Genomic DNA, 14,481 nt, shown 5'->3' with positions numbered 1-14,481 from the left:
GGAGTTCCTCGAAAGGAAAAAAGGTGGTATATAAATGTAATTAATGAATGAAATCTTCTCCCTACCTACCACATCCATGTCACAGTCCATTTCCCAAAAGCCAGCCTCTCACCATTCCCAGGGAACTTCAGACAGGAAGGCTGCACCCAGCCAGACACTCTGGTCTGTCCCTTGCACTGGTGTCTACTCTCCCAAGAAGAGCAGATACTGCCAAACAGGCTAATACCATCCCCCAACCTGTTCTCCCAAACCACTGCAGCCTTGCAACCCACTTCTCGGCAATCCTTTCTTGATGAAGCTGTGTCAACGACAGAGAAGCAGGCAGTGCAAGTCCCACAAGACACTGCACACCTACTTTTGGACCAAAGCACAACTGGACACATTTCTTGACCTATGGGCCAGTGGGAGTGCTGGAGGTAGCATGATAATCTCTCCTGTGTTTCTGGAGCAACTACAGCCCCACTGCAGTGCAAGAATAAATTGCATGACCTCAGGAAGAGGTTAACGAGATCGTGGCACACAGTAAGCATGTCAGGAAAGCCTGCAGAACCATGCCCTTTTATGACACACTTTGTCTTTCTGAAAATATATGCATTTTCCCTTTTTGGGGGGGGGGGGCGAAGACCAAGAAAGATCCAAAAAATGGAAAATTCAGAAGTTTTTTTTTGACTATTTCTTCTGTGTTCCCCTGCTCCTGCCCAGTTTTTCACATCCTTAGGTCAAAGAGATGTATCTCTGCAGCACCAACACAATCATTTTAATTATAGCCACCCTGCTTAGGGTTTATATACTCCTAGAAGTGTGTGTCTCTGTTCTGCATTTCTGTTCCTCTGGGAGAATTTTCCTCTTAGATAGTTACTTCAAACCTGCACTCTTTTCAGTGGTCAGAAGAGACTCTGAAAATTCATATGGCATATGTCTACTTTTCCCCTCTTCCACCGATGGGGAACGCGTGCCACCCCATTTCTGACCTGCGGGTCAGATAAGAGTATGCTGGGATAGGATTGCAGTGGCATCTGTCACCGTGGCCCCTGCATAACTCAGTTTCACCCATCTGGTGGGGTTTCCCTCATACCCCCTCAGCTATGACATCTTGAGAACAGGACCAAGGCCTTGGGGCTGCATGCAGTGTTTGCACTCTGTGGAAAGAAGGCATGTTCTCTTGTGTGAACACGGCAGTCCCTCTAGGATCAGCTGGTACTGTGGGGACTCATTTTCTGCACAGAAGGAAAACAGTAACATCTGGCTTTAGGTCAGGGTGTTGTGGACCCCTCACTTTGTGATGCAAACACCCCTCAATTTGTAAAGCAAAGTTAAAATGATTTCTAGGCTGTCCTTAAGGGCAAAACCCTCTCCACTGTTCGTCTGCTGGGCGTTGCTCAGCTTGCATGCTGAATGAGGCAGCAGGAAGATGTGTGCCAGAAAGGGCGTGGTGCAAAAAGCTTTGGTAGCAGGAAAAAATGCTTTGACACCTCAAATTCAAAGGAAAACAGGCTCCTGTGCCCTCTACTATGTTTGCAAATTGGGCAAACACAGAGAAGAAACTATTTTCTAGAACTAACAAAAGTCCATTTTTTGAGACAAAATTCCTTCAGTTCCTCCCTAAGGTTTCTAGATGATGACGTTTGACTTTTTGTCATAGTAACCAGAAGGAGGCAGCAGTATATAAAAGATTTTCTGTTATATTGAAGTTACTTTGGAACGACAGTGCAGCGCAATCAGGTCAGAAAAGCAGGACGTTTTGAAGGACTAAAAGATGGGCATAGCTGTTACTATCCTGTTAACAATGGTTGTTGGGCTGGTTTTCACAATCGTGTTGTCACGGTGGTCCAGAAACCGTAACGAACCACCTTGCATCCGTGGCTGGATCCCCTGGCTGGGGGCTGTTTTCCAGTTTGGGAAAGCTCCGCTGGAGTTTGTAGAGCAAGCCAGACTCAAGGTAACAATTAGGAGGGGCAGTCAAAGGGGAGGCGGATAAAGCTTAGCAGAATAAAAGAAGCCTCTTGTATTAGCCAACAATTAATATGATTTGCATTAAGAGATTACTGTCAAGGTATTAATTATACCATGTGAATTACTTTGCTACAAAAAGCATAATGAAAAATTTGCTGAAAACAAGTTCCTTTGTTTGCATGCATAATGCAAAGGGCTTTCCATCTGTGGAATATATAATGGCAATGAACCTATCTGAGTTCATTAAAAGCATGCATGAGTTTAGAGGGTATTTCCAGAAATCAACACAACACTGTGTGTGTAATGAAAGCAATTGCCACAACTGCATTGAAGTGTTAGTTCCAAGCAGCCATTTTTCCATGTTGCATTACAATTTTATTGTTTAATGTTTGTATTGCTTAATTATTGCTTGGCTATTTACTCTTTGTATTGCTTAATTTTGAAAAGAGATAGGGAATAAACTGCTTTGAGTAATCTCTGTAGCTTGGTTTGCACTAAGCAAAGCATGAAATTGTACTGAAAATGGGCATATGGGAGCACAGTTTTCAACTTCAAGGAAATTGCAAGGATATTCCTGTGCAAGGAAACTGCTTTTCTTTCCTTATGTGCTTAAAAATTATTTCTACATTGCATTTATAGCCTATCTTTTTGTTTCTTGTGAGGGACCCAAGGTAGCTACACAGCTCCATTTTATCCTCACAGAAACAACCCTGTGGGGTGGGTTAGGATGAGACTGAGTGACCTGCCAAAAGGCACCCAGTGAGCTTCATGGCTGAGTGGGGACTAGACCCTCAATCTCCTGAATCCCAGTCCCACACCCTGACCCCACTATATCATAATGGCTCTGTGGAATAATTGTTGGATACTGGAAAAATTCTGCTTTAATGCTGTGCATATAGGTGGTTGCAAAGTAACACGCTAGTTACTGTGCATTTTTCTTGTCCTGCATTAATCCCAATTTTAAAAAATAACTATACAGGTGTTACCAACAGCTGGAGCAAGCCCGGGTGGACTCCAGACCCAAGCCAAACAGAGCCTGAGACAAGACTTAGAGCCAAAATCAGCTTTATTCTAGTGCACTGTAGAATAAAGGGAGACAAAAGGGGACATTCAGCCCAAAGCAGTGTCTCAAACGTTGCACCCCAGTACATGCATTTTATACCCTAGGTAACCAATTAGGTCACCTAATACACATCTAATGCATCGATACATCAATGTATCCACCCCCTCCTGTGCTGGAGAAAGAGTCCTTTCTTCTGTCAAGGACCAGACTATTTCTTACCTGCTTGAGATTCACACAGGCTTGCCATGTTCTTACTCCCTGTACATCTGTAACTTTCATGGCGGCTAGAACCAGTTTCCACTGTCCCTTTGATTACTGTATTCGAGGTCAGGCTAGCGTGTTAGCTGTGGGTTACGCAAAGTTCATTTTGTTCTTATTTGCCCTCCCTTCTGGGACAGTATAACTGTGGTGTTTTTACTATGTGGCCTTCCTCTGGCCAACTGCTTTTGGGGCCTTTCTCTGGCCAATTACTTTTGGGGTGTTTTGGGGTACTGCAATTGGCAACACAAGGAACAATTGAGAATGTGCTTTCCCATGAACTGTAAATAATATATTGGTAGAAATCTTCAAATTACAGTTTCAGTGCATTGTCATTTGCCTCACTGGAGCTACTCAGAAATGAGGGATTGAAACCTGACTACTCTTGGGATTTTTGAATCAGTAGCTAAACTCTTTTTAGCATACAACTGTATACCTGCAGAGTGTGCATGTTCTCAGCACTAGGACTGATTTGATTTATTGCCTCAGTATATACCAAAAAGGCTTGCATTTGAAAAGATGTCAAGTGTGCTGTGTCAGGAGCATATGAATTGCATTCTGAAAAGATCGCGTTTTTGAAAATGCTTAATTCAGGAAGTTGCACCTCACTAAGGGAATGTGGGTCATATCCACAAGGGTTTAACAAAAAGATCATTTTGATTGCTTAGGCATGAATGCCTCCTTTTGTGCTCTTCCTCTTGTTTCTTGGTAACAAAAGCATTCCGGGCGCTTTTGCAAAGCAAAGCAGCCTGGCACATGAGCCTGAAGTGCCTGGCTACAGACACTCAGAGACAAGGCTTGCTGCTGAGGCTATCTGCAAATCAGGGGCCCCATGCTCCCCACATGCAGCACGTGTGTAGGAGCTGTCTGAGCAGCAGCAAAGCCAGAGCCATGCCCTCTTCAGATTTTTCCCTAATTCAGTAATGGGGCAGAACCTCAGAGTTGCAGTCTGATCCAAGAGTGATCAGCTCTAGACTTGGTCAGAGCAAGTCCTGGTGCACTTGGAGTAATCTAGGGTCCTACCTTTGCACCCCAAAGTTACTGTTGAATGAGTGACTGTCCATCATGTTCATTTGCTATAAAATATGGCATAGGTAAGGAACCATTTTCAAACGAAAGGCCAAATTTCAGTCTGCCAGAGATCTGAGGGAGTGCTCAAATGCAAAGTGGGTATTGCAAAAATGTTAGTTTGAGCAGTTTGAAGCGTACATAAGTAAGTTAGTCAAGCCTCATCATGTCTGCTCTGAAGTGAGCAGGACTGAATCACTTGGTAGCATTTCAGATGGCAGCCCAAATACCATTCCAAGATGGCATCTTGGAATGAAACAGGACTGAATTACTTGCTCAGCAGTTTCCTCCCCTTGCCTCATTCCTGGCAGGAAAAACTTCCCAGTCAGTGGCTGGTCAGGCATGCAAGCAAATCCCTGTTAGGCACTGAGGAAAACACTGCAACTGTTTTCAGTGTGCGGTGGATGCAGCTCTGATGTCTAATCAGCAAAAAAACAGGAAGAGGGCAGGGCCTGGAGAAGAAATTGGTGGATTGGGTGAGCAGTCAATGTGCACTGGAAGTTTCCAAGGTCTCAGATGCAGGAATGCCCTTCTCAGCCCTTTTAGACATAGAACTAATTGCAGTATAGTTCTGTGGCAGCAAGGTCACTTTGCACAGACTCAGAATCCCTAAGATTAAAAGTGTCTGCAAACTCCTCTGATTTTAAATCAGAATGAATGGAAGCTACTTCCACTACAAATTGGTTCTCAAGTGGTCTTTGTACATTCAAACTGGTTTTCCTATTTTATGGAATAAGAGATCAGGATAAGCATTGACTTAGATGCTTCCGGTTCATAATACTCACCTTAACGTTCAGTAATGGATTAGTTGGCATACAGTGGTACCTTGGCTCATGAACTTAATCTGTTCCAGGACTCTGGTCGTGACCCAAATTGGCCATGAGCCAAGTTAAATTTCCCCATAAGGTTCAATGTAAATAAGGTTAATCCGTTCTGTAACCATTTTTTAAATCAGAAAAATGTGAAGCAAAGTGACAATAAAGATCGCGACCATCTCCCTGCCCCCGCCCCCAGCGCAACTGAGGTCGCTTCTGTCATCCCTGCAGGCGCCCGTCATTCTGATGTGCTGGGGGGTGGGGGGGAGAGACGAGCGCAATTGTGGGCGCACTGGGGGAGGAAGATCCGGGTGCAAACGGGGTGCGCTGGGGAAGGAGAGATGGGTGCGATCTCGGCCATCTCCCCACTTGCGGGGTGGGGAGATGGTCGCGATCGTGCTGCCTGGGGGGGAGTGGCTGAGATTGCGCCCGTCTTTCCTGCAGGAGCGTGCCTGTGATCATGCACGCCTTCCCTGCATGAACACAACTGCGATCTCAGTCACCTCCCCACCCCGCCGAGTGGGGAGATGGCCACCATCGCAGTTCTGTTCATGCCGGAGAGATGTGCGTGATCACAGGTGTGCTTCTGCAGGAAAGACGGGCGCAGCACATCACAGCTGTGGGGGAGATGGCTGGGATTACGCCTGTCTGTTCTGCAGGAGCACGCCTATGATCACTTTACCTTCCCTGCACGAAAGCAACTGCGATAGCAGCCATCTCCCCTCTCAGGGTGGGGTGGGGGAGATGGCTGCGATCAAGGTCGCCACTCAATGCGGAGTTCGTGACCCAAGTCAAATTTTTAATGAAATTTTTGTTCATGACCTGATTTGTTCGTGAACCAAGGCGTTCGTGAGCCATGGTACCACTGTATTTGCTAAGATAATACACCTCTCTAGAATAAACAAAACATAAACCTGTGACTGAAATATGTATTTTTTACAATATTTTTTTTGCACTCCAAGTGTCATAGAATCATAGAATAGTAGAGTTGGAAGGGTCCAGAGGGCAATTGAGTCCAACCCTGCTCCGTGCAAGACCCAAGTTAAACCCAGAGAGCATGATGCTAACAGGCAGCTTTTAATCAAATCAAATCAAATATAAAACATTCCTCTTAGGTGGCTATCCCATTGTGTCCTGAATTCATCTAGGATGGGAAAGCCCATAACTTCCCTAGGGAATTGGCTGCATTGCTCTAACAGTCAGGACATGTTCCTTGATGTCTAGCAGGAATGTGGTTTCCTGCAACTTGAGCCTGTTATACCATGTCCTGAGCTCTGGAATGATCGAGAAGAGATCCTGGCCTTCCCCTTTGTGGCATCCTTTCAAGTACTTGCAGAATGCTATTGTATCTCCCCTCAGACTTTTGTTCTGAAAGCTAATGCCCAGTTCTTTCAATCTCTCCTCCTTTCCTAATTTTTCCAGTCTCTGGATCATCTTTGTTGCCTTCCTCTCAACCCTTTCCAACTTGTCTCTTTTAAAACTGTGGTGTCCAGAACTGGACACAATATTCTAGATGTGGCCTAACCAATGCTAAGTATAGGGGAACTAGTATTTCATGGGATTTGGAAATGATACTACTATTAAAGCATCTTTAAACTGTATTTGCCCTTGTTGCAGCCTAATCACATTGCTGACTCATATTTAGCTTGTGATTTCCAACAGTTCCAAGATCCTTTCCACTTGCAGTATTGTTGAGCCAAATATTCTTATAATGCTTATATAATCTTACAATGATTCATGCGGTTTCTTTTTCCTAGGTGCAGAAATTGGCATTTGTCCCTGTTGAATTTCATTCATTCAACCCAGTGCTCCAACCTATCAAGATCCCCTTGAATCCTATTTCTGTCTTCCAGGGTATCCTGCCTTTTCTTTGTTATCTGTTCTTCGTTGTGGCCTCTGTGCATCACACATATGGGTTCTGCGCCTGCGCAGTGCCTTTGGCCGGAAGATTAACAGCTAACGGTTTTTGGCAGGAACTCCGCCCCCCCCCCCCAGCATTATATAAGGAGCAGAGTGTCTGCCATTTTCCAGTCTTTGTGACTGCCGTTCGTTGTGCCTCGTGCCGCTTCGCTCTCGCTAAGATTATTACTTACCTTCTTGCTCGTTTGAAAATCTCTTCTTTTTCCTACCAAGTTTGTATCCCTTGTTCTTGTTATTAGTACTTCACTTATATTTCTTCTTAACTTTGCACCATTTTTTCCTCTTTATCGTTCATATAAAAAAAAACCAAAAATATTACTTTCCCACTTTACTATCTCCTTTTTTCTTCTTTCTACAATGGCGCAACAGGCGGCTTTCCGCAAGTGTGGAAAATGCGGCTCCAAAATGCCCGCCGTGGACCTGCATGATCTGTGCCTCCTTTTTTTGGGGGAAGGGTGCAGAACCGATAAGTGCGGCCATTGTTTGGCCTTCTCTAAACAGGCGAGGAAGAACAGGGAGAACCGCCTCCACAAACTCTTATGGGACCAGGCTCTCCTCCAATCGGGCCGGCTGGTGGCTAAGCCTCCCACTGTTGTGGCCCCACCCGAAAGCTGTCCAACTTCGGCTGACCTGCCGCAATGCCTGGCCTCTTCCTCCATTGCTCCGCCCTCACGCCCTTCTGAAGAAGGCGCTCATACCATGACCGACCAGTCTGTTTCCCTGCTGAGGAAACAAAAGGAAAAAAGAAAGCGCAGTGACTCAGATAAATATCCTGTGCATAATAAGGCCAAGAAAGATAAGACAGGCAAGCCGGTTAAGAAGCTGAAGAACCCCGAGCAGGCAAAACACCGCCACTCGGGCTCGGCCTCTTCCTCGATTCCGATCCCTGCTTTGGAACCGACGCCCTCGGTGCCGACCATCCAGGTGGCTATGAGGGTTACCCCACCGGGCTCACCGCGCCGACCGACAGCCGAACCCATTCTGGATTCAAGGCGTGGTTCCATCTCTGATGGGGAAATACGAGATTCTCCACCTAGAGCTCGATCACCAACCCTGATGCCTCCAATCCCGATGGATACTGAGATCGCCATCTCCCCTCTGAGAAGCCGTAGGAGCCGTTCCTCGGATGCGAGGTCTGATGATTGGTACCACTCCAGGTACTCCTCCGCTCCGAGACGGGAAGAGTACCACTCCGTAGCCTATTATCCGACCTCCAGGGGACAATCTTCGCCACCAGTGCCTCAGGAATGTTTCCTTTCAACGCCCAGAGACACCCTGAGGGCCCCATCTAAAGAAAGTGGCAGATCAGAGTCACCAGGAGATTCTTCCTCCAGTGTACCACCCCCCTACTGGATGGAATCCGACGAGTCTGAGGCTGACTCGACCTCGCCGGATGCAGCGGTTGCTTCTCAGGAGCCGGGGTCGCCTGAGGAACCATACATATTGTTTAACGGTCTGATGGCCAGACTAGTGAGATCGCTCGATATAGAAGCCCACCAACAGCCGGGACCGAGCACCGATCGTTTTTATGATGTGGTCAGGGGCGAACGATCCGCATCTATTGCCTTGCCGTTTATTATGACCTTACGGCAGGCAATGACCCAGCCATGAGACCTCCCAGCTCACCCACAACCGACTCCTCGTAAATACGAGTCCATGTATTGGGTGCAGGAAGAGGACATCCCATTTCTTCTCCGTCACCCCAAGCCAAATTCAGTTGTTGTAGAATCCTCGCAGGGTCGAGAAGCCCGTGGACACACCTCGCCTCGTGACAAAGAGGGCAGAAAGGTTGATTCCCTCGCCCACCGGGTATACGCAGCTTCAGGCCTTGGTTTACGAATTTCTAATTATGAGGCAACCCTGGCGCGTTACCAGTATTTCCTTATGCAACGCCTGGACGCCATCATCGATACCCTCCCAGGAACCAGGGCAAACTTGCTAAGACTTTTGTTAAGGAAGCCATGCAAGTGGCGGTGCAACAGCTTTTCACCGCGAGGCACCACGTGGACTCTGATTCGAGGTCGCTGGTCAGTGCCATTTCCCTCTGCAGACACGCCTGGTTACGTAATTGCAATTTTCTGGACAAGAGGAAGCGGAGAACTGAGGAGATGCCGTTCGACGGTTCCGGTCTCTTCCATGCGAGGACGGATAGCAAATTGAAGAAAATCCATGAGTCAAGGATGACGGCCCATCGTATGGAATTGCAATCTCTACCCCGATGTAAATGGTCATGGTCACGTCCACAGTACCATCAACAATTTCCTCCTCAGCAACAGCAACCACATCAACGTCAGCAGCGTCGCAGGCAACAACCACCCCAGCGCTTCCAACAGGGCCGCCGCTGCTTTGATACGGACAGGCGACAGCGCTGATGCGACAAGCGAACCTCTCCTCTCATTCCAACTCTACCCTCCCCCCTCTCATTTGGGGATCGACTGAAGAGTCGGCTCTCCATTTGGGAGTCCATCACATCTGATGGGTGGGTGTTATCTATCATTCAGCACAGATATGGAATCGAGTTCGATGTTGTGCCATCACCGAATCCTATCCACTATACTCCGACTTCCTTGGTACTGTTAGACAAGATTCACCAACTCCTTGCTAAAGGAGCTATTCGTCGCCTGTCGTTATCGGAGGGATTCCACGGGTTCTATTCCAGATACTTTATGGTCCCGAAACGAGATGGGGGTCTCAGACCAATATTGGACTTGAGAGCTCTCAATAGATTTATAACACCAAAGAAGTTTCGGGTGACCACACTTCAAAGTATTCTCCTGTTGCTGGGAAGAGGAGATTGGTTCGCCTCATTGGATCTGAAGGATGCCTATTTTCATATTTCAATACATCCAAGTTATAGGCGTTTCCTTCATTTAGCGGTGGACTCTGAAATCTACGAATTCAATGTGCTACCGTTTGGATTAGCCACTGCACCACGGGTTTTTACGAAGTGTATGGCTCCTGTCTGTGCACACCTTCGATTACGTGGAATTCAGATATACCCGTACCTTGATGATTGGTTGCTGGTCTCCGACACAGAAGCAGGACTTTCGTCTGCTGTTGAGTTTATATGTGCTCTATTGCACAATCTCGGACTCTCTATTAATCAACAGAAATCTTCCCTTCTCCCTACGCAGGTGATCAACTTTATCGGAGCCCGGCTGGATTCGACGTTGGCAAGAGCCTTCCTTCCTCAGGACAGACGGCATGCGATTGCTCAGTGCATCGCTCGGATTCAACAAGCAAGAACCGTCCCCGCCCAGTCTATTCAGAGCCTGTTGGGACACATGTCTGCTTCCATCACTGTGGTTCCGCATGCCAAACTCAGGCTACGTCCCCTTTGACTGTTCTTCAACGGAATGTTTCGACCACAGACAGATCCACCTACCAAACGGATTCGACTCCCGGCTTCCGTTCTTCAGTCCCTGTTATGGTGGATAGACCCAGCCAATCTGACTGTAGGCGTTCCATTTCGACCCCGGTACCCTACAATAACCCTCGGTACCGATGCGTCTCTACTGGGATGGGGAGCAATCTGTTCCGATCTACGTACCCAAGGGATATGGAGTCATCAGGATTGCAGGAACCATATCAGTTTTCTGGAACTTCTTGCCGTTTTCAAAGCCCTTCAATCATTCGAGGATGTGCTTCTGCACCAGGTCGTCCAGGTGACCTTGGACAACATGGTGACAGTCTTTTATTTAAACAAACAAAGGGGAACCCGATCCCAGAAACTAGCCCGCCTGGCCATGCAGATCTGGGACTGGTGCATACCGAGAGGTATCACTCTTGTAACAATTCACCTTGCGGGCACAGAAAATACAGACGCCAATCTCTTGAGCAGACATACGTTGCGGTCCCACTAATGGGAGCTAGACCATTGGGTTCGTGACATGCTATTTCACCGATGGGGCCAGCCAGACATCATTCTGTTTGCCACACAACGGAACAGGGCATGCACGGCATATTGTTCCAGAGCGGGAGTGGGTCAGGACTCCCTCAGGGACGCTTTCATGATTCCCTGGACAAACATGACTTTTTATGCTTTCCCTCCGATCCCACTCATCATGAGAGTGTTGGCAAAGATAATTCACGAAGGGGCCACAGGGGTACTGATCACCCCCCCGTGGCCACGCCAACCATGGTTCTCAACTCTCCTTCACGTCTCCCAAGAAGAATTTCTCCAACTCCCTCTTCTTCCTTATCTCGTTACCCAGAGGGAGGGCACGATCCGCCACCCAGACTTGCTGTCACTGAAACTGACTGCATGGAGGATACGATAACCGTATGCGATGCACCGGTTTCGACACCACCAACCGTCTCGGCCATTCCTGCTCAGCAGAGTCTACACCCAGACCTACAGTATATTCTTGAATCTGCACTACAACCATCTACTAGGAAGTCATACGCGGCAAAATGGCAGAGATTCTCTAACTTTGCCAATTTACACTCGTTTCCGGCCCCCTTGGCTTCTGTTTCACAGATATTTCAGTTTCTCTTTGAATTGCATCAGTCTGGACTCAAACCTTCATCCGTAAAAGTTTATACAGCAGCAATTTCACATTACCGGGGAACTGTACATGGTCTCTCCAGTTTTGCTCAACCTTTGATTAAAAGATTTTTGAGAGGATTGAGTAATCTGCATCCAACTATAAGACCTCTAATGCCCACCTGGAGTCTTTCAGTGGTTTTACAAGCGCTGACTCGATCACCTTTCGAACCCATGGCGACGATTGATCTACGCCTTGCTTCATGGAAGACTGCCTTCCTTGTTGCAGTGACTTCAGCCCACAGATCCTCTGACCTCTGCGCCCTTCGGGTAGACCCCCCTTTTCTAAATTTTCATAAGGAAAAAGTGGTTCTTCGGCCGGATCCGTCTTTCCTTCCGAAAGTCGCTACTTCGTTTCACATGCAACAGGAGATTGTTTTACCAGCATTCTTTCCGACCCCTTCGAATCCAATAGAGCGATCTCTACATATGCTGGATGTTCGTCGTTGCTTAGCCTTTTATAGGTCCAGGACTGAGTCTGTTTGGCGTTCCAATAGACTTTTTGTGAAATATTCGGAACATGACCGAGGCTGTCCAGTCACTTCACAACGTCTTTCGAAGTGGATAGTAAATACAATTGTCCTGACTTATCAGTTAGCTAAGTTGGACTTGCCATCTACTCCAAGAGGTCATTCTACAAGAGCTGTTGCTGCTTCTTCGGCCTTTGCATCAGGGGTCCCGATAGAAGATGTGTGCAGGGCGGCCATTTGGGCTACCCCGTGTACCTTCGCCAGACATTATAGACTTGATGTCCGTGCCAGGCAGGATTGCTCTTTTGGAAGAGCTGTCCTTTCTTCTGTCCTTCGCTGATGACACCTCCCTTCTCCATTTGGGGTAAGCTTGTTATTCTACCCATATGTGTGATGCAGAGGCCACGACGAAGAAGAGCAGGTTGCTTACCTGTAACTGATGTTCTTCGAGTGGCCATCTGTGCAGTCACACAACCCACCCTCCGACCCTGCTTGGTGTCATGGGTGGTCCGACTATTTCTTTCGATACTATGATCTCTTTGCTATGTGTCATACCACTACTGAATTTGGCTATCTTGTCATACTGACAAACCTTATTATAAGAACAAACGTTGGTCTTTCAAAGACTGGAAAATGGCGGACACTCCGCTCCTTATATAATGCTGGGGGGGGGGGAGTGGAGCTTTCCCGCCAAAAACCGTTAGCTGTTAATCTTCTGGCCAAAGGCACTGTGCAGACGCAGAACCCATATGTGTGACTGCACAGATGGCCACTCGAAGAACATCAGTTACAGGTAAGCAACCTGCTCTTACCGTTTTTCCTTCTGCATTGAGTAGTTGAACCCCCATTTCTTTTCTCTGTCTTTTACTTTGGACATATCTGAAGAAGGTGTTTTTGTTGTTGTTGCTTTTAGCATCCCTCACCAGCCTCAGTGCATTCTTAGCTTTAGCCTCCCTGATACCATTCTGCAATTCTGTGCTACCTGCCTGTATTCTTCCTTTGTAGCCTGGTCTTCCTTCCACTTTGTATACCTGTCTTTTTTTGCTTTCAGATCATCCATGAAGTCACATGGGCTTCTTCTGTTGTCTTCTACCCTTTTTTCCTTGTTGGAATTGTTTGTAATTGTGCCTTTAGAATCTCTTTTTTCAAAAAATCCCACCCATTTTGGTCTTCTTTTCTCATTAGAGTCACTTGCTATGGGACTTTCCTCATCATTGTTCTGAGTTTATTAAAATTGGCTTTCCTAAAATCCAGGGTACATGTTAGGCTTTTGCTGCCTTTAGAAGCAAGAATTCAAGTATGACAGGGTCACTTTCCCACAGAGTTCCTGTGGCTGCCACTTTGTCCACTGGGTCTTTTCTGTTGGTAAGTGTCAAGTCAAGGATAGCTGTTTCTCCTGTTCTCAGCAACACTTGTTAGGAATGTCTTGGAGGAGCTGTGTTTGGCAGAATTTGTCTCCCAGCAAACATCAGGGAAATTGAGGTCCCCCATAATGACAACATCGTGTCTCATTGAAATGCTGGCAATTTGCTTTTCAAAAGTTTCATTTTCATCTTCTCCTTCTCTGTAAAAAATAAATTATTGCTAAGACCAAAATGTATCAAGAAAGGAGACATTGCATCTAGTTTGGATGAACTTATCCCCTTGCAGCTGAACAACATTATTTTAGATTGTATGGACTTAGCAGGAAACTAGAAGATTAAATCAGTAAGCCTCTGGAAGACTAGGAGCACAATCCTGTACAAATTTAGACAGAAAACATCCTACAGCTCCTAACATTCCCCAGCCAACCAGTTGTATTATATCATCATCATCATCATTGTTGTCACCACCACCACCACCACCACCCTGCATTTATATCCTGCCTTTTTTGCTCTTGTGAGGAACCCAAAGTTTTAGGCCTTCTGTATGATTTAACGTGAACAGAATTGCATCTTTAATCCTCTTAGATCCAGCTGGACATGGGAATTTCATGTTTAGCACTCCCAACATCTGTCCTTTCTTGAAGAGCACCCCACAACAAAGGGGGAGGGGTTAGCTCTTTGCCCCACACCAATTTCATCTCCCCTCAATTCACTATCAGCCATGGAGGATAACTTACTGACCAGCTTTTAAGTTTCCCTCTTCATGGCCAAATAGCTCTGCCCTTTAGGTTCCATAAAATGGCTTCCCTGCCCTCTCTATGTTTTCAGTGCAAGCATTTGCAGCAAGGAAGTATTGGCACACCATCCAGGACACTGATTGGAGATGATAGACTGCCCTGATGCATTGGGATGAACAGTTGGGTGCATGCATCCTTCCTCAGTGCTGTTGCTTATGTTGACCATGCAGTGACCAAGGGGTGGAGCATACTGGCGGGTAAAGCTAGTCAATGTGACCCCAGTCCTA

General features: G+C 46.7%; 1 protein-coding gene across 1 annotated transcript in view; it reads left to right on the top strand.

The window, feature by feature from the left end:
• Nucleotides 1–1,756: 1,756 nt before the first annotated feature.
• LOC123030899 (24-hydroxycholesterol 7-alpha-hydroxylase) overlaps nt 1,757–14,481 on the top strand; it is a 32,071-nt gene continuing 19,346 nt past the window's right edge. The window contains exon 1 of the mRNA XM_044445217.1: nt 1,757–1,939. Within this exon, the coding sequence (XP_044301152.1) occupies nt 1,757–1,939 (183 nt within the window). The remainder of the gene's footprint in view (nt 1,940–14,481) is intronic.

This window comes from Varanus komodoensis, unplaced genomic scaffold (genome assembly GCF_004798865.1).
Source record: "Varanus komodoensis strain SLA01 unplaced genomic scaffold, ASM479886v1 scaffold47, whole genome shotgun sequence".
Classification (NCBI taxonomy): domain Eukaryota; kingdom Metazoa; phylum Chordata; class Lepidosauria; order Squamata; family Varanidae; genus Varanus; species Varanus komodoensis.
Note: the sequence above shows the minus strand (reverse complement) of the source record. Positions and strands in the feature narration are given on the sequence as shown.